This window comes from Perca fluviatilis, chromosome 8 (assembly GCF_010015445.1).
Source record: "Perca fluviatilis chromosome 8, GENO_Pfluv_1.0, whole genome shotgun sequence".
In the NCBI taxonomy this organism is placed as follows: Eukaryota; Metazoa; Chordata; class Actinopteri; order Perciformes; family Percidae; genus Perca; species Perca fluviatilis.
This window is the reverse complement of record NC_053119.1, coordinates 5,984,983-6,004,582: the sequence shown is the minus strand read 5'-3', so window position 1 is coordinate 6,004,582 and position 19,600 is coordinate 5,984,983. Positions and strand designations below refer to the sequence as shown.

Below are 19,600 nucleotides of genomic sequence, written 5' to 3'. Positions count from 1 at the left end.
TCTCCTTCCTTCAAGGGAAAAGGTGATGAATAGGCCATGAATATGTTTTTGGGGGGTGGGGGTGGGCGGGGGCAAACGAGACATGAAATGGCGGATTAATTGAATCTTGTGTGAGCCTTTGGTCCTCGCAGCTGGACCGGTGCTTTAGAGAAATACAAGGCTGCTCTAATTGTAGGGAGACGCACAAAAAGTATCCTTCAGATTCCTTCGCTTTTTCCAGCGCGGATGGGAATGTCATTCAGCCGCATAATGGCCCTATTAGCTGCTTAACTCAGCGCCGTTACACGGATGGTAAGGTTTTTCACGCCTCGCCGTGTGTGTGTGTGTGTGTGTGTGTGTGAGTGAGTGTGTGTGTGTGTGTGTGTGAGAGAGAGATGTTCACACCAAGTGTTGTAGGTTTTTCTTTCTGTTTCTTACAGCGCAGACAACACCGTTGTTCCCCATCAGGGAGGCGAGGCCATTGTGTCCTGTCAGTTTCCTGAAAATAATAAATGAATAAAATGAAAATAACATTGCTAACCCCCCCGTCCCCCGTCCCCCTCCCCCTCCCCACCCTCTGCAGCAACAGTACCACTCCAAAATCGATGTTCTGATTGACGAGGCGTTCAAAGACATGATTTCCTCCCTCGTCACAAAGGTAAATGCCTTTTTAGCCAATCAAATCCTCTCACTTCACTGGCTGTTTACACTCAGGATTTCTCTATTGTTTGGCTCTTATTTTAGGGTGAGTGGGGTCAAACCGTACTCTTTTTAGTAGGCTTACACATTTTGTTATTTACTCATTATTTAACTCTTTGGATTAGATTTTTACTTCAGCTCTTGATAGAAATTATGATGGATAATTTTTACACTTTTTCTGATTTGATTTACTTTATTTGTTGTCTTTTTCTTTTTTTTCAGGGGGTTGGACATATTAATTTATGTGTACTTTAGTTTTTAGTCGTTTTTATTTTTAATTGTCTTTACTTTATTATTATAATTTTTCATTATTTTTTTTTTCGTTATGGGTGGCTAAGCTTTCCTCTTAGATTTTGGATGATTGAATGACAGGTCGCTGTACCAGACTCAAGACAATAGAAACTTATAAATATATATATATATATATATATATATATATATATATATATATATATATATATATATATATATATATATATATATATATATATATATATATTATATTATAGAGAGAGAGAGAGAGAGAGAGAGAGAGAGAGAGAGAGAGCTTGAAACACGTTCTGACTGCACTGGCACATTCATTTTCTTTAAGAAAAAGAAACAAATGTACAGACAAATGTGATTTTTGCAGGATTGAAAGTTTCTAAAAACTACAAATGAAGGAAAATGAAGGCAGTACATTGTTTTTGTGACCCCCCACCCCCCACCCCGTCTGCAGTTTGCCGCAGTTTTAGACGGCGTCCTCTCCAAACTCTCGAGATACGATGAAGGGACATTCTTCTCTTCAATCCTCTCTTTCACAGTGAGTAGCCTTCTTTTTGTCCCGGCAAACAGAGAGCATCGAGCTGTTTCTTTCACCGCTCACTCAGGCAACCTGTTGTTCGCTGGAAACCAGATCTTCCCTTCTTTATCATTCTCCTTCTTTATCTTCTTCTTCTCGCCCTCCCTCCCCCTCTTTCCCCCCCTTAAAGGTGAAAACTGCTGCCAAATATGTGGAAGTCCCTGTGAGTCCGTGGATCTGCCCGCTGTTTTGTTATTCACCCTGTCCGTCACAGTCGGTGTCCATATTTGTGTTTCCATCCGCATTCAGACCGGCTGCTCTTTGCATTCAGCCTGACTCATGTGCTTGTTGGATTTTTTTGTGTGTGTACTTTTATCATCATACCGTGTTAAACGTGTGAAAGATAAAGAGTTTTTTTTTTTTTTTTTTTATTATTCCATCTGCAGCTCATGAGCCAAAGATCACACAACAAGCCTAATTAATTGCACTCTTGTCCTTGGAGATGTGTCGCTTTGTGGGCGGTGGCGTTTGGGTGTCGAGCGGTTAATGAACGGCGGCGATGTGGCAAAGATCAGAGGCTGCGGCGGGCTGAGCGAGGAGGAGGAGGAGGAGGAGGAGGAGGAGGAGGAGGAGGAGGAGGAGGAGGAGGAGAAGGAGGAGAAGGAGGTGACGTGTACGACACAGGAGTTTAAAGTGTGGAGGGGATGAGGTGTTAACGCTTTGGCGACGTTCGAGGTGTGAAGGCGAGAGAGGTTTAATCTCCAGGATTAGAGCTCACAAAGATAAAGGTGACCCCTCGTTTTCTAAAGTGATTTACAGCTCTAAATTAACAAAGTACAATTCCTCTGTGATTTGTGTTTTTGCACGTTTTACTTTGTCCATCTCTTTGATATGAATTCTGGCAGTTTTATCTATCCACTGGGATTAAATATATTTAAAATCCGTTTTCCCAAAGCTCTCAGGCTTCTATCCAAACGGCACGAAACACTGGGAAGGAAACAGAATACATAAAAAGGAAAGTGTATTATTTCTCCTGTCCTACTCAAAGTATTTAAATTCAATGTTTAACGACTGTAATAAAATACATTTCCTCTTGAATGACAAAACAGGTTGCTTTGGATGCTCTCAGTGCTCAAACGTCTACCAATGGGGGCAGTTTTTTTTTTTTAAATGTAATATAAGTATTACTTAATGGGCAGATGTCACACTCAGCGCTGGGCTCACCCAATCTCAGCTTCACCCGCCTTCTTTGGCCAGAATAAGATATATCAATCAAAAAGTCAAATTTGACAACACAAGGGTTAAGATGTAATTAGGTCTCCCATTGAGCAAGATGTGGCAGTAAAACAGTATGGAGCGGTTTATAGAAATGTCTAGGGCTGTGCTCGATTGAAGAAATTCTTAGTCGACTAACACTCGTTCAATTGTATCGACTAATCGATTAGTTGATTTAATCGACAGATCTGTAAATCTGAGTTTCTCCGCAAAGAGTCATGCAAAAGCACCACTTTAATTCTTGTGTTTACCAGAGATGTGCTTGTACGTTTCTTGGAAATAAGTCATTCAGCATGAAAAAAGCATCAAACATGACTAATCGACTAAAGAAATCTAAGCTGACTAAGACCAAAACGACCGATTAGTCGACTAATCGACAAAGAGGGATCAGTCCTAGAAATGTCAGTGTCTCCATCAATCATAAATTACAGTAAATGTAGGCTACTTGGAATCCGCCATTTGGAGAGACAAATGATGGAGGATCTTTCGATAAAGATCATCCTCCGGAACAATCTGTCCCCCTCAATTCAGAAATTACGGCTACGCCCCTGGATGGATGGAAGGACAGATGGATGGATGGATGTGTAACACTTCCAACTTTCATCCACTAGGACAGATTTTACGTCCTGTCACAGACCTGCAACTAACATTCTGTTACGTTTAAGTTTTTCTCCGTAACCACAAGCTTTTAGTGCCCTAAAAGGAAATAATTTTATGTTTTTGGAATTATCGCTTTTTTATAGCCGAGAGTTAGATGAGAAGATTGTGTCGTGGATTTGAATAGTAAATATTCGCAGGCGATTATTTCACATTTTCGCGTCGCTTATTCATCACGCCCCCGGTGTGTAATGGCCTTAACACTGCACATTCTTTATATTTGTCCCCTCAGCATGTTCTCTATGAACTGCTTTCAGGAAGTGGAGTGTTAACCCTAACTCTAACCCTAAGCCTCGTCACTGCAGATAATAGTTTGATTTTTGAATAGTTTTTGCTGTCAAACACAACATTGCTTTTTATTCGACATCCATTAATTGACATTCTGTCTCATATAGACATTCACAAATATCAAAATAATAAAAACAATGTTGACTCTGATTTTTATTATATTTTTGTCAAGGATGCCAAAACTGGGAAAACATTAGGACGTCTTATAACCACGCACATATTGAGTCTATCCATGCTATCTATTTCTTTTGTTTTACTCACATTTTGTTGTTTTAAAAGGCCAAAACTAACGCAGAAGTCCTTGGAGAAGTAGTTCGGTCCCCTTATTTGTATTTCAATTTGCATATAAATAAATGCCAATTAGAGTTCTGAGATCCTCGAAGCAGACTTGGGTGTTTTGTATGGAAATATAAAAAGAAATAAGCATAATTAAATAATTCAAGGGCACAAGTAATGGTTTATATGTACTTAATTACTTAATTAAGACTACAGAATAAGTATATTAAATGCCAAAATAGTATCTTGTGTAGAATGATTTCTACATTGTGTGTTTTGTATTTTACGAGTTGCATTTGCTGAAACACAGACGTGAGAACATCCGACACTCAGTCATTAACAGCTGAGAGATAAAGAGCAGCCCGGCAATCTCACCCGACCTCCTTAATCCCCTTCCCCGCCGCGGTACATCCCACCTATCCCATCATGCTCTCTGCTTCCCGTCCAGACTTCCTCCTCCCCTGAAATTATAATGTAACCGCTACCTTGGCCTTTTTGGTCTTTTGTGTGGAGGGAACCTGACGCAGGTAAGCCTCTTGTCCAGGTGGGATGATGATGAGGGGGGGTGGGGCCTCTGAGGAAAACATGAAGCTTTCGCCCTCGAGTGTTTACATTTTGGAGACTTTTCTTTCTCTTATTTAAGATGGAAATACTTTTTATCACATTTTTACATTTATCTGACAACTGCAACCGTTACTTTATACTTAATTTTTTACATTCAGCATGAGATATAGACTTTTGTCAACCTTTTAGGAACTTTGACACATTTCAGTTTGAATTTTTAGAGCGTTTTAGAGAAGTTATTGCACCAGCACAAGACTTTCTGTCTTTCTTTCTTGTTTGCCTTTCCATCTTCATTGAATATAAAAGGATGATTACCTGACTATTAGGGGTGGGAATCACCAGAGGCCTATATGATATCATCATGGTACTTATGTCACGATACGATATCATCACGGTACTTATGCCACAATACGGTATCATCACGGTACTTATGCCACGATAAGATATCATCACAATACTTATGTCAAGATACGATATTATTGCGGTTTTAAATATCACCGTCATATCAGTGTCCAAACCGCCCCAACCGTGCTGAATTCAAGAAGCATGAAACCCGTTTTAGAAGAGTCCCAGTCGGCCCTAACTGATGTCCTCCCAGACAAACCTGGATTAAACATGTAATACTTTCTCTAATTTAACCCTTGTGTTGTCTTCCCATCAACCATGCAAAAATGTTTTTCTTGGTCAAAATTTTAAACTTATTTTTAAAAAAATTGGTCGTTTTTGTCACATTTTACGACATTTTTGTCATTTTTTCTATGCTTTTTTTTTTTTTGACATTTTTGGCAATTTTTTCAACGTTCTGTTACCAATTTATTTTCAAATGCTATAACATTTGATGAAACACCCAGATTTAATAAAAATAGTGAACTGATCATTTATTTTACTTGTGGATAGCGTTGTATGGAACCATCCATGCTCTCTTTTCGACAGTTTGGTTGAAAGAAACCCAAATTTCTGATAAACAAACTTTGAAAATTGGTCAAATTTGACCCGAGGACAACAGGAGGGTTAAATAAAGATTTCAGTACAGTGTATAAGTGTGCCGTGAAGTATTAATATTGCTGATACTGTAAAGGTTTGGAGTCCTTCAGTGTGTGTTTCTCACACTGACTCACACGTGTTCAGCAGGACGGGCGTGTTCGCGCCTGCACAGCCAAGGCTCCGGTGACTGACAGCCACACATGCTCCGTTCAACCATATGCAACGCTGGCAAAGCAGGAACACAAACACCGAGGGAGTGATCATCATCACTGGCTCTACACCATGTTCTTCAACACAGTTCTGCAGGAAAGCATATTCAAAACGTATTAACTAACTCTTGCCAGGGGCGTTCTGAAGGGCTGTGGATCATAATATTCCCGGTTTGAGTCTGCATAGGGACTTTTGTATACTAAAGGCAAAAAATGCCGCCAAAAAACAATTGTTAAATCTGAAAACTTGCCGTTCCAAAAGATTATAGAAAGATAACTTGTCTTCTTTTGCTGTTGCACCATACACTGTCAAGCTGTAGGAAACGATTGATTGAGCAACATTCAATTAATCCGCACTTCAGTAGCTGTTAAACTGTTTAATTTGAGCAAAATGTGATTGTCAGACATTTTGCATGTGATGCATAGACGTGTGAGATATTTCACTCGTGAAAAAATAATTTGAAATCGCACAGGGCACATGTGCTTTTCAACATTTTACATGTGAACTATTATAGTTCACATGTGAAATAATGGTATTTTACCAGAGGTGAGGTTTTATACAAGTTTATAAATGTCATGTTTCTTTATGTCAGTGAACTATTTGCGAATAACAAACGCATTTAAAAAGCAGGGCCTTAAAGAATATTGACTGCAAAATGAAACCCTGCGTACAGATTTTAAATGATTGACTAGTTCAATTAATAAATCAACCAAAAATTCATCCATAATCGTCCAATCAGTCGTCCACAAATACAACATTACAACATTATCTGGTTTCTGTTTCTCAAATATTCTTTTCTTAATTTGATATGATAAAATATTCAGTATTAGAGATGGTTTTTAGACTGTTGGTCGGATAGAAGAGGCAGTATGACTGCTGATGGATGCTGTCAATAAATGAAGTCCATCATTAGTTGCAGCTGAAGTCTTTATTGATGTATTAGCAGTTAACATACACTGGCCAGGGTTCAACTTTAGGTGTTTTTTTCACTTTTCCGGTCGGGCAAGTGAAAACTAATTATACTCGCCCAAAGTCTATTTTTACTGGCCCCAATACAAATTGTGGTTTTTTTTTCTTTCTCGGAAAAAAGCATAACAAAAAAACGCAAAAAAAAATGTTGGGAAATAACATTGAAAAACGTAATTAAAAAAAATTTACAAATTGGAGAGAAAAAAACATCCAAAGAGTCAAGCGCAAACTCAATTCTTGATTGGCCAATGGCACATTCAAATCAAATCATTCAACAAGCGTTCTCCGACGTGGCCTTATTGTTGAACCCTGCTGGCAGTGGATGGACAGTAACTTGATTTGTTCTCCCCTGTACTTTAGCATCATAAACAGACTTATTTGGGATTATAGAGGGACTTTTTGCTGTGACGTGCCAACACACACATTTGTACACACGCAACGTGCACCTGGTAGAAATGAAATGAATCCAGGGCAGGAAACGAGGACGGTAGCAGCGTGTAATTACCTGGCATTTCACCACCTTCCTCCCCCCTCCTCCGCTAACTGCTCATTATCAACGGGCCTCTCCTCTCTTCTCTCCCCCCCCTCCCTCCCTCTACCCCTCCCTCTGTATCCGGACAAATACACCGCTTAATTTTACACTCTCCATTTTTTTGTTGTCAAATGTTGACGAGCAACCATGCGGCCATTATCCCGGCGCGGAGGGGATTACTGGTGTTTGGCTACAAGTGAAGAAACAGTGGAGGAGACAAAACAGACAGAGGGCCGAGCGTGACAAGAGTGCTGAGCTGCTTGTATGTGAGGGGTTTTTTTTCCTCTCGTGTTAACGCCTTAATCTCGGTGGCTGGAACTGTGCCGACGTCTCCGATCTGTCATGCTGCTTTGTCACCTCGTCAGAACGAGAGAAAAGAAAGGTAAATGATTGAGACTAATCCTTGAGGGCATGGAAGGGGGGGGGAATTGATGTCTCAAGTGACAACACTGGCAGTAATATGTTGCCAATGACACACACACACACACATACACACACACACACACACAATCCACAATGTTGTAGAACAGATTTTTCTCTCGCTTTGACCCTGTCCACACTCAGATCAGATCCGTTTTTAAAAGTTGATCTTCCTCACTCTGTTTTGCTCCTCCGTCCTCCCTGCACTTGTTTGAAAGTGTTGGATTAGGTTGAAGTCAAGGCTCTGTGCAGGTCAGTCAAGTTCTTCCACACTAAACTGGGAAAATCATTTCTTTATTGGCCTGGCTTTTGCGCAGTGCATCAAAGTTGGAACGCCGTAGCATTAATATTTTCCCAAACCAGACCAGAAGATTACTATTTCCCCTAAATTTGAACTGAGAGGCCCAAACCAAAAAAACAAAATAAAATATGACCAGAATGATATAACATTCAAATTAAATTTCAGAATTATTGTACTGTATGTTCCCAAATCCCAAACCATAGTCTTAAGTAAACAAATATCACTTAAAAATGGTTGTATGCCTTTAAAACGCTTAACGTTTGAATTACAGCTTTGTATGTTTCTTAACTTGATCAACGTAATGACGCTGTATCATTGGCTGGTTAAATGCCTACCTTTAAAAAGCTTCCAGCGCTTTGAGGAGCAAAACAAAACAGCAGCCATCTATGTTTGTATCTACTTGGTAGCTTGAATTCAAAGAGGTAAGGAAAAGGTAGTTTCCAACTCGGGAATTTGCACCCTCAACAATAGTCACGTAAAGCAGCATACCGACAGAGTAACCAGTAAGCCATGCGGGCTTACCAACGGTCACGCTAGGTGATCTGATGCGTCTCTTGGATGTGGAATGTCACCGCTCTGCTTGGAAAGGAACGCTGTATGTACTGCAGCCTGGTCCACCGCTTTACACAGCTCCCGCTTTGGAGTTAAACTCCTTGACGGATGATGGACTTTTTACTGGATTTGTGAGGATAATTATGAGCCTCTGACAAAGCTCGTTGGAAAATGAGAATATAGCCTCTTCATGCGGCTGCATGCCAATGCAACAAACCGCAGATCTGAGTATCGGGTCTTCTTGGACTCTCTGGTAGGGTCCTAGAGAGGACTTTTCTTGCATACTTTGTAACCCTCTGGGGTGATTGGGCAAATCTGCCCTGCCCTGCAAACACCATGATCAGTCCAGGCCAGAACAGGCTAGGTGGAGGATGCTTTTCAGGCTTGTTTGGTCCAGGGGGACCCAAAACCAGGTAGGAGGGCGAAAAGTCAATGGAGCCAGAAGTTGTAAACATTGGGAGGTCCGGGGCAACGCTCCCCCGGACCGATTTGTTTCCCATCTACGGCAGCTACTCTATTTCTCAAGACACTTGAGATAAAAGAATGCCTAAAAATCTGTAGCCTACATCATTTGGAAGAAGAAAAAAACAAGGATAGTAGCCAAGTAAAAAAATTATCCTGTAGAGTCTGCATCCTATTTTGTTTCTACACGTAATTGGTCTCCAACTGTCTTTATCATTCTGAAACCAGAACACAACAAATGTCATTTTCACTCCTGCCACCTAAAAAGGGGCAAAAAGTATCCGATGTTACTATTTAAACAGCATTACTAATCTTGAAACCTATTTGTGTTATACTATGCTGGAGTGAATGGCAACATTTCCCCAGTAGCAGAACTTTTGCTCCGTTGATTTGCCGATCCAGTCAGGTAAGCCAAGGGTATATGATCTATTTGAAAACAAATTGTCCGCCCTCATCGCTCAATAATCTTGACAATTGTGGGATCGTCAGCATCCCACTGCAGATGTCCATCCTGGTTCCTTAATGTGGATGGAAATGCTCAGTGTGGATGGAAAACTCTTGACATTCAAACTCAGTTTTGAATTGGATCTGCATTGAATGTGGACATGACCTGGAAGTGTCTGCTGGAACCAATCAGGGACAACGTGACAAGTGCTGTAACTCAGCCAGTGAGACACAACGGTGAGGCTCATTCTCGTCAAGATTTCTGAGCGTCATTCGACAGTCATCCTCGATCTGCCAGACTCTCACTCCAGAGGATTATGGGGATTCTGACAGGCCTGTCAATCACTGGGCCTGACCCCGCCTCTCTCTGGTTGAACATGACCACACTCGCACCACTCCTCCTTTCCCTACACACACACACACACACACACACACGATCCCCTTGCAGCCAAGTGACCCCACTTTAATAAATTGGTATCTGCCGGTTTTCTTGTCGAGCGGTCTGCCTGAATTACAGCTGAGCACCTCTGACTGATCTCAGTCTGTCACTTGCTGTTCAAGGCCTCTGAAACAGCTGCTGGGACAGTTTCTATCACAAAACATTTGACAGCGCGGTGCCACTATCTTCTGGTTCATGTTATCGGGAGCGCAGAAGCCAAGAAAGGCACGGAAATCTTTTACATTGGAGAATCTGCAACGGTTGGAGTTTTTACTTGAAAAAATTACTTGAACAATGATTTGATCATCATCATATTCTATCAGTCAACTAATTGGTGAATTCACCTCTACTGCATTTGGTGTCTGTGTGGTGGGTGGTTGTTTTCACACAGATGGAAGGATGCACCAATTGCATGCACCGTCGCAGACATTGGCAAATGACAAAATGTATGTCAAGCCTATACCCTTGCAGACAGAAGTACAATTTGTGTTTATCAGTACAAAGAAGATCACAAACTGTCCTGAGACAGTCATCTCCATCGCAAGATGCCACTTCTGTCGTGGTAAGACGGCGTTGAGAGCAGGAGCTGTCTGTGAACTGCCTAGTCTACATCCACGACGTTCCACTTCCGGGATCGCTCCGGTTCTGCTGGAAATCCCGCCGGATGTCACTCTTTTGGATGTCTGTTACCTTCCACTTTTAATTTTAAACTCTGGTTGATTCACGAAGACTATGGTTAACTGCACCTCAGATCTCTGCAGAATCTGAGTTTTCTATCGCACGACTAAAACAACCTTTGAGCGTACACACACGTTCCACCAAAACAAGTTCCTTCCCGAGGCTATTTTGCAGAGGCATCGTGGCTCTGCTCGGTGCTTAGCACTGCCCAAGACGATTGTGATTGGTTTAAAGAAATGGCAATAAACCAGAAAACTCCCATCCCAGAATGCTGTGTGGACTAGCCCAGACCCTCCTCCACAGGGCTGTGGAGGAGGGTCTGGCAATGCAAGACCAGTGAACTGCCTGGCTGCCTCTTTGATTGTCAAACCAAAAAACTAAATTGAGTCACTTGATTCTGTTGGTGACGCTGGGCGATGTTGTCAAGATCCGCTTTCTTTTTTTGCCTCCAAAACATCAGCACGTGACAGTTTGTGTTTATCTTGTGTTTTCTTTGATACGCAAAAAGGTTACAAACCCAAATTCATAATCAGTCTCCCAACCTGCCTTTTGCCTTTAAGTGAAGCCAAAAGGTTTTTCTGGGTTTCTTGAGGCTCCATTTCCTTTGTTTTTCCACGGGGGACCTGACGTGCCATGCTCAGCAGCGCTGTAGCAGAACAACAACCCCCCCGGGGGGCCGCCGCACACCGGCTCAGAGAAAACGGGTGTGAAAGATGTCAAAGCAATTACAATAAGCATTACAGTTGTAATCTCCCATGACAACAGGGAGTGTGAATGAGCAGGGCTCTACCCACTTCTCCTGCCTCTGGCCTCTCCCAGCCCAACAAACCGCCGCTTCCACCGCAGTTAATGTTTCCTCCACAAGCTTCTTCTTACCCCCAACACGGAGAAGGTAGTTTATTTTTCTTCTTTTCACCCAGGAAGCAGCAGGTGATGCTGAACCTGTGTTGTTAGAGTGTAAACCGGTAATTTAGTTTGGTAGGTGTTGGTTCGAGGAAATGCATTTAATACATTTTTGCCACATAAGTATACATACCCTACCGGTCAAACGTTTTAGAGGGTTTGTAATCAGCAGCAGTGTTTTCGTGGGGTCTAAAAAAAGTCTAAAATTTCATAATCCAAATTTTAGGCCTTTAAAAGTCGCTGAAGTATTGTGTTCTAGGTCTTAAATAATTTTAAACAGGTCTTAATTTTCCTACGTCCATGTAACGCTACCTCTAATGCTCTTTTTTTTCTCTCTCTCTCTCTCTTTCTCTCTCTCTCTCTCTCTCTCTCTCTCTCTTGTGGTGTTGTAGTTCTTTCGCTAGTCCAAATTTAATTTCGCTGCATTATGACTACAAATTAGACCAACAGCAGCCAATCAGCTTTTGTGTTATTGGCGCGAGTCTCTTTCGGATTGTTCCACAGACTTAACACAGATTTTATTCTTCAGCTTATTCTTTGAATTTAGGGCTTAGTTGATGTTGTGAAAGGTCTTACATTTCATTGGTCTTAAAAAGTTTTCAATTCGACTCCAGAAACTCTGAACAAAAAATGGAGCTCCTGTCTGAATTGTTTGCATTAACTTTCAAGGAAAGCTGTAAATAAACCAATTTTTTTATCCCTGAATAATTAAATTTATATTATTTTTCCATTTTTGGTGACCTAAACTTTTTTTTTTTATACTTTGGGCAGTTTACCGTTTACCTTTGTACCATTTAAGGTTATTCACTGGACATGAACCAGTGTTATTTGTTTTTCAGAATTTGTAATTTTCAAATGTGTTCCCTCAATTTCTATGTTATACGTTTTTATTGTGAAATTAGTGCTTAAACTGTATGCTCGAAACAAACTAGTTTGTACATTGTGTCATCTGACTGCAAAAGTGTTTTGCTAAAACCTGAAGTATATTTAACATATCTCAGTCAAGCAAAAAAAAATCAAACGTTATTAAATCCAAGTAATCCATAGCCAGATAGTGCTCAGGCAACAGTTAAGTAAATTGTGTCATTTCAATTGTCATTTGTAATTGGAGGCACTGAGACACATTACATTACATGTCATTAAGCTGACGCTTTTATCCAAAGTGACTTCCAATTAAGTGCTTTCAACCTTGAAGGTGCAAACTCCAGACAACAAGTAATAGATAGATAAGTAGATAGATAGATAGATAGATAGATAGACAGATAGATAGATAGATAGATAGATAGATAGATAGATACTTTTTTTATCCCGAGGGAAATTTTAGGCATCCGGTAGCTTAGACAACCATAACACAACAAACACTTACACACATATACGTATCTCACATACATAAAAATCACTCATAGAAAATTAAAGAGTTATAAAAATCACTCACACAAATTTAAAGAGTTAAAGGTGCTAAGGTAGACTGTGTTTGATGGTGGTAGTGCAAAAGAGAACAGTGCAGGGATTGTAAAGTGCAATAGCTTATTATTAAATATTAACTATGACTATTAAAAGACAAGAATGTAAACCTAATATAATTAGAATTGCTTGACAGTAAGTGCAAGTACATTAGCATAAGCAAAACTACAAAGAGCCATATGAAACTGCAGCTTTAAGAATATTTATGTATATATATTTTTTTTTTATCCGAGGTGTAGTTGGAAGAGATGTGTTTTTAGCCTTCGGCGGAAGATGCGTAGGCTTTCAGCCGTCCTGATGTCAATAGGGAGCTCATTCCACCATTTGGGAGCCAGGACAGCAAACAGTTGTTGAGTGATTAGTTGTCCCTCGCTGTGAGGGGGCAGCAAGCAGATTGGCTGATGCAGAGCGGAGTGGGCGGGTTGGGGTATATGGTTTGATCCATGTCCTGGATGTAAGCTGGGCCTGATCCGTTTGTGGCCCGTTCGTATGCAAGTACTAGTGTCTTGAAGCGGATGCGGGCAGCAATTTGTAACCAGAAACCAGACTTCAGACAAACAAAAACTGTTAAGAAACAATCCTTTTGAACTAAAATGAAAATAAGAACAAGAATAAGTCCAAAAAACATGAACATGAACTGCGAAAATAAATGAGAGAAAATGAAATGAGAGATTAGATTTCCCCAGTAATTGTGATTGCAGGTCAGCGGAGCCACAGTAAGACTCTGAAGACATGTTTTGTTCTTTTCAGAATTTAATCAATACTGTGCGCAAAACTAAACAGACATGTACAGATTTGACCAAAACACAGAGCTGTTTTAGTGGCCTTGAAATACAGTAAAACTCCAACAGAAACTAAATAACTTACTGTGACTTGATTGCTTCCTACGGCGCTTTTGTTTGTTTGTGTGTTACAGCAACACTACACACCTGAGTGTGTTGCAGATAAGGATGCAAGTTTTTGTTAAAAGTTCTTTAAAGTATGGCAAGGAATTGATAAATTACCCTCAGGCTTTAAGGGTAGGTTTTGCTTTTATTTAGTCTATATCAACAACGTTTTATTTCCGGGATTGCTCCGGTGCCGCTCTTTTCGGCCGGATGTCTGTCACCTTCCTCTTTCCTGGGGTTAGCGTTCTAACTTCCAGCTGATTTGTGAGGACTATGGTTAACTGCTCCTCAGATCTCTTCAGGGTAAATCCAGACAGCTAGCTAGACTATCTGTCCAATCTGAGTTTTCTGTTGCACGACTGAAACAACTTTTGAACGTACACATGTTCCACCAAAACAAGTTCCTTCCCGAAGCTATTTTGCAAAGGTACCATCATTGTGTCTGGCGCTTAGCACCGCCCAAGACGATTGTGATTGGTTTAAAGAAATGCCAATAAACCTGAGTTTTTCTCCCATCCTGGAATGCTGTGTGGACTAGCCAGACCCTCCGCAGCGCTGTGGAGGAAGGCCTGGCAATGCGAGACAGGTTTTATTCTGTCTAAATATAATTGCACATTAAAAGAGTCGTTGGTCACATTACTTCAGAGTCTAACTGGAAATTCACATCAGAATCGAGACATCAGCAGTGTTTAATATTTTACTGAAAGCACCCATCCGTTCTCCTTCATGTTATATAATTATGTGTTTTTGTTTCTGTATTGTTTGTTAATTTCATATTAATGTTTAAATAGGTTTCTATGTATGCACCAAACCAGAGCAAATTCCTAGTAAGTGCTACTTACCTGGCAATAAATATTTGATGATTTATGTCGTCTCTGTCCTCCAGAAGCAGCTGTCTTGTCTGCAGCAGGCTGAGGAAGATGAGACATGTACTTGACAAAAATAGTTTTACAGTAGACTCCACGAGGAGGAAGAAAAACGCATTGCTGTTAGAGATTCATTCATTCATTCAAAACACTAACACAAAGAATGGTGCTGGGGGAGTGCGCCTCGTAGCCGAACGTTTGTGCACATATCACATACTGTAACTGCAAAAGTACCTGGTTTGATTCCAGCCGTAGGACCATTGTAGCATTTTATACCCTCCTTTCTCTTGCTCTCTGTTTTTATCTACCTCTACTCTTTCATCTGTCTAACTAAGACAATATAATGCAGAAAAGAATAGTGCTCGCATGGATTGCTTTTTAATTCCCCCTACAAAACTCTGATTGGTTGATTGATTGTGATGTGGGCAGCGATTTAGAGACGTGGAAGCCAGGTCAGGAATATGTCTCACTGTCACACAGAGACCGATGAAAGACAACCCCCATCAAGAGACTGCATAGAGTTACAGAAGCTAGTGAAAGTGATGCCAGGACTCTCTCCAGGAATCAGTTTTTCCTGTTGACATTTGTTCAGGGGTCTGTTCCATCTCACTGTAATGAAAAAGTGATGCTAACTTTTAAGATTCACTGTTCTGTATGTGTGCCGGGGTCATCATGTGCAGCCAGTCTGCTGATTGGCTTCTACTGGGGCTCAGTAGGGTCAAAGACTGTTCAAATAATGGACGTAGCAGCAGGGATGTCACCCATTGGTTTTTGGACTGCCGTTTTTAAGCCTCGAGTTTGGCAATTTGGCTGTCACCATCTTGGTTTTTTGAAACCAAACGTGAAAATTTTTGAACGAGAGGATGGATCTGGGGAGAATAACGTGGCCAAGCCGGTGTTGTTTATGGTTGCAATGGCGCTAAGCTAAAACGCTAAAGAGGGGAAAGTTGCAGATTTTCCTCCGGCTGAAGCGAGTCATCCGGCAGAGTTTTACTGGCAGGTAAACGCAGACCTTCGGATACTGGCGCCATTCATCTGCATGTACAGCAGAACACAGAATATTGCCAAAGTTAAGTTAACAGCTTGCACTAGCTAGCTTGATTGGTAAGGTGCTACTGAACGCTGAACAAGACATTTTTAGGCGACCAAAATGTTCCAATTAACTTCAATGAATTGGAAACACACAGTGAGAGGGTCAACGTTAAAGATGAGTTGAGGTCTATTTTAATCTCCACGTTGCCACAGTTAGCATTGCTAAGCCTCTGTCCTGATTGAAAGGTTGGCGTGTAGCCACGCCCCTAAAGCATCCCCTGCTTTATCGTCTATTTTAAAATAAATTTTAATTTTAAATTTTTTCTTTAACCATAATTAAATAAATGAACATCATGCTGTATTGAAGAAGACTCATTATGAAAATGTTTATTGAGTTCATTGTTGATAGTTGATATAAAATAAAGTGAGAAGTAGGCTCATTTTCTCACAGACTTCTATAGAAACGGACTTCTTTTTGCAGCCAGTGGAGTCGCCCCCTGCTGGACGTTAGACAGAATTTAGCTTTAAGGCAATTCCGCATTGACCCGGAAGTTTCATTCATAATTTTTCATGGCTTAGGGGTGGCAGTAGTAGCTCAGTCTGTAGGGAGTTGGGCTGGGAATTGGAGGGTCGCTGGTTCAAGTCCCCATCGGACCAAAGTATGGTGGTGGACTGGTAGCTGGAGAGGTGCCAGTTCCCCTTCTGGGCACTGCCAAGGTACCCTTGAGCAAGGCAGCGAACCCCCAATTGCTTGGGCAGCTCCCTCACTCTGACATCTCTCCATTAGTGCATGTATAGGTTCTGAGCATGTGTGTGTAATTTGGAACTTTGTGTAATGTGTGTAAAAACAATGTGAGTGAAAACATTGGAATTTCCCCTTGTGGGATTAATAAAGTATAAATTATTATTATAAAGTGAGATGTGCAACATGAATACCAGCCCTGTTCACATTTTCAACACCAGGCTCCACAGACTGGTTGTTGTGAATGTCTGACATCGTTCTTAATATTCAGCCTCCACCTTCTTGCAGTCGTCTTCAGGTCTGTGTTTGTCCTCTCTGCTGCAGAAACCAGGGATGGATCTGGCCGACACCTACATCACCTTCATACGGCAGAACCAGGACATCCTCCGAGACCGCGTCAACGACGAGCTGTACATCGAGAAGGTGTTTGAAGTGAGTGCTGAGTCTTGTTTCAACCCTTGGGTTGTCCTCGGGTCAAATTTGACCCAGTTTAAAATATCGGAAATATGGGTTTCTTTTAACCAAATTAGCTAAAAATGACATGGATGCATGGATGTATGTTGTATGAAACCCCCGAAAACGATCTTTGCAGGTAAAATTATATTATTACTTTCATTGAATTTGGGGTGTTTTATTCAATTTGATAGCATTTGAAAATAATGTTTAAATGGTTTTTAGCACACCTGAAATGTCAGTAATAATCCCTATTTGCACAAGAATTACACAAACTGTGTGTATACAAATACAGTACAGAAGGTCCAATTTAAAACAGGAAGGAGGTCTGAAAACTGTGATGGATGCATGTAACTTTCATACATGCACTTGCAAAACCTGAACTTGAACTAGAAATTACCTGGAGGATAGGTATATGAGAATGCAAATTTTCAAAACAGTTGGACTGAGCATTAAATGGACTTTACCCTGCCAGCTACCAGGTACAAAGTCTGTGTAATGTCTGTTTACACATGAGCCCATGTGTAAACAGAGCAGCTCGTTGTCTGGTTAATTCACAGCGAGTGTTGATGACATTTTAATAAGGTGGCAGGCGCCAAACCATAAGAAAACAAACTGTGGGTGAAGAAGAAGAAGGGGGATTTACGCGAAGACGGCAACGAAAATGTGAGAGACGACGAGATTCGGGAACTTCTGTTGGTTAAGGGCCGGTGCCGAAATCTTCAGACAAATTCAAGGAACGGCAAGAGACTCTGTTGTTTATGACCAAATTACGAACCGGCTACAGAACCGTGATGTAATGCGCGTCATGTCGTGCGCGTCATGTCCTGCCTCCTGCACGCTCTACCCAGGCGCCACCAGGTAAAATAAGTATGCAACAAACCAGTTAGTTGTCTGTTCTAAAGCCTGAATGTTAAAGCACCCATATTATGCTCATTTTCAGGTTCATAATTGTAATTTGAGATTGCATCAGAATAAGTTTACATGGTTTAATTTTCAAAAAATATTTTTGTTGTACTGCACATTGCTGCAGCTCCTCTTTTCACCCTGTGGCAGGTCTCTGTTTTAGCTACAGAGTGAGACCTCGCAACTTCTGTAACATCTTTGTTGTCGCACATGCTCAGTAGCTAAGTAAGGATTACATGAGCGAGCTAGCTGTTTCTCCAACTTCGGCCTGTACAAGGCAGGATTAGCAGGGAGACTTCTTCTAAACGAGGGCACACTTCCAACTTTGTGTGGAATACCTGCAGAACAGGGACATGGAAGTAGTTCTATACAATTTATTTTGTAGATTAGAGTGAATTTGTGTGTGTTGTAGCAGTGTTTTGCCATTGAGAACGAGCTAGCGCTAGCATGCTAATGGTTAGCCCCCTAGGCCCCTCGTCTTGGCTAGTGACGTAGAAAGCCGTGCCGATTTTGACCAGCTCACCCGTAGACTGAAGGCAGGACACATTCAGAAACCGTATCTCACTCAGAACAGAATGGATGTTTGTTTTTCAAAGTTTGTATGTGTGTGGAAGCACCAGAGACACAAAATAACACCCCAAATCCCAGAAAAAGTGATTTTTTTTTTTTTATAATATGGGTACTTTAAGGTAGTTTATTTGTCCTCAAAGAGGAAATGCTTCTCCACAGTAGGTGAATATATAGCACAAACAAGTCAGACATGCAGAATTATACAAAGAGACAAGTACATGGATTGGCACTCTACACATCGGATACAGACAAACAAACATAGGAGGAGGTTACTTACTGGATTTAAAGCTGGTATGGCTGTGGAAACAAAACTCTCGCTAAAACGTGCCTTTCTGTTTCTGCACATGAGTGACCTGCGTCCAGAAGGAAGGGGGGGGGGTGAAGTGCTGGTAGAGTGGATGATCTGGGTCATGTGTGATTGTGAGTGCTTTGGTAAGGATGAGTTGACAGAGTTGGACAAGTTGGGTGAAGGAATACCAACGAGTGATGCTGCCTTAATGAGTTATCTTTAGGTATTAGGGCTCGGTATCGTTCAAAGATTTTCGTTACTGATACTGTGACTTTGGTATTGGTTCCTGAACAGTACTTTTTCGATACCAATTTTATAGAAATCATTTTAAATAAACAAATTACAATCTCTTTTACACCTATGTGACGCATATTGTTGTCAAGCCTCTTAAAATACACCAACACACGTTGGCCCCGTCTCTGTGTGTAACGTAGAGTTTTTCCTGCGCGTCTCTACGAAGTGAAACATTAGCCAATCGGAAGCATTGTTAGATTTTGGTAGAAGCATTCTTATTGGCTCACTGACACTGATGAGATTTACTTCTTAGGTATTGCATTTGGTATTGAATGATGAGGCATTTTCCGATACTCGATACTTTAGAGGCAATTCGGTCGAATTTCGGTACCCAGCCCTATTGAATATGGAAAAAACACATGGCAACATACAGAAGTGGCTTTCTAATGCTACGGTACAGGAGATGTGGAGGGGTGTTTGCAACTCTTGCAGAGCGAGCAAAATTGAAATTGTTGTGCAGGTGACGTAGTTAAAAGAGCTCCACGTTTCTGTTGGCGTCATGGGTTAGAAGGTTGCAGTCCTCTTATCGCTCCACACATCGCATGTTTTCACCTCCTTCATGTATGTCATTTATTACACGTTTTCTTTTAATCGATGCAGCGACTTTTCAACCTCAGCAAAATCATAAAAACCCTGTTTGTGACGTTTCCACTTTTTGTCGAATTTCAGGGGCTTCCACTTTGA

The 19,600-nt window shown here is 41.1% G+C and overlaps 1 protein-coding gene across 5 annotated transcripts in view; it reads left to right on the top strand.

Moving 5' to 3' along the window:
- Window positions 1–19,600, top strand: part of cadps2 (Ca++-dependent secretion activator 2) — a 268,325-nt gene that overhangs the window by 237,627 nt on the left and 11,098 nt on the right. For 4 of the 5 annotated variants that reach the window (XM_039809759.1, XM_039809758.1, XM_039809760.1 and 1 more), the window contains 4 exons: window positions 563–637; window positions 1,397–1,480; window positions 1,650–1,682; window positions 16,729–16,836. In XM_039809759.1, the coding sequence (XP_039665693.1) occupies window positions 563–637; window positions 1,397–1,480; window positions 1,650–1,682; window positions 16,729–16,836 (300 nt within the window). The remainder of the gene's footprint in view (window positions 1–562; window positions 638–1,396; window positions 1,481–1,649; window positions 1,683–16,728; window positions 16,837–19,600) is intronic. The other variant, XM_039809762.1, reaches the window with a different exon arrangement.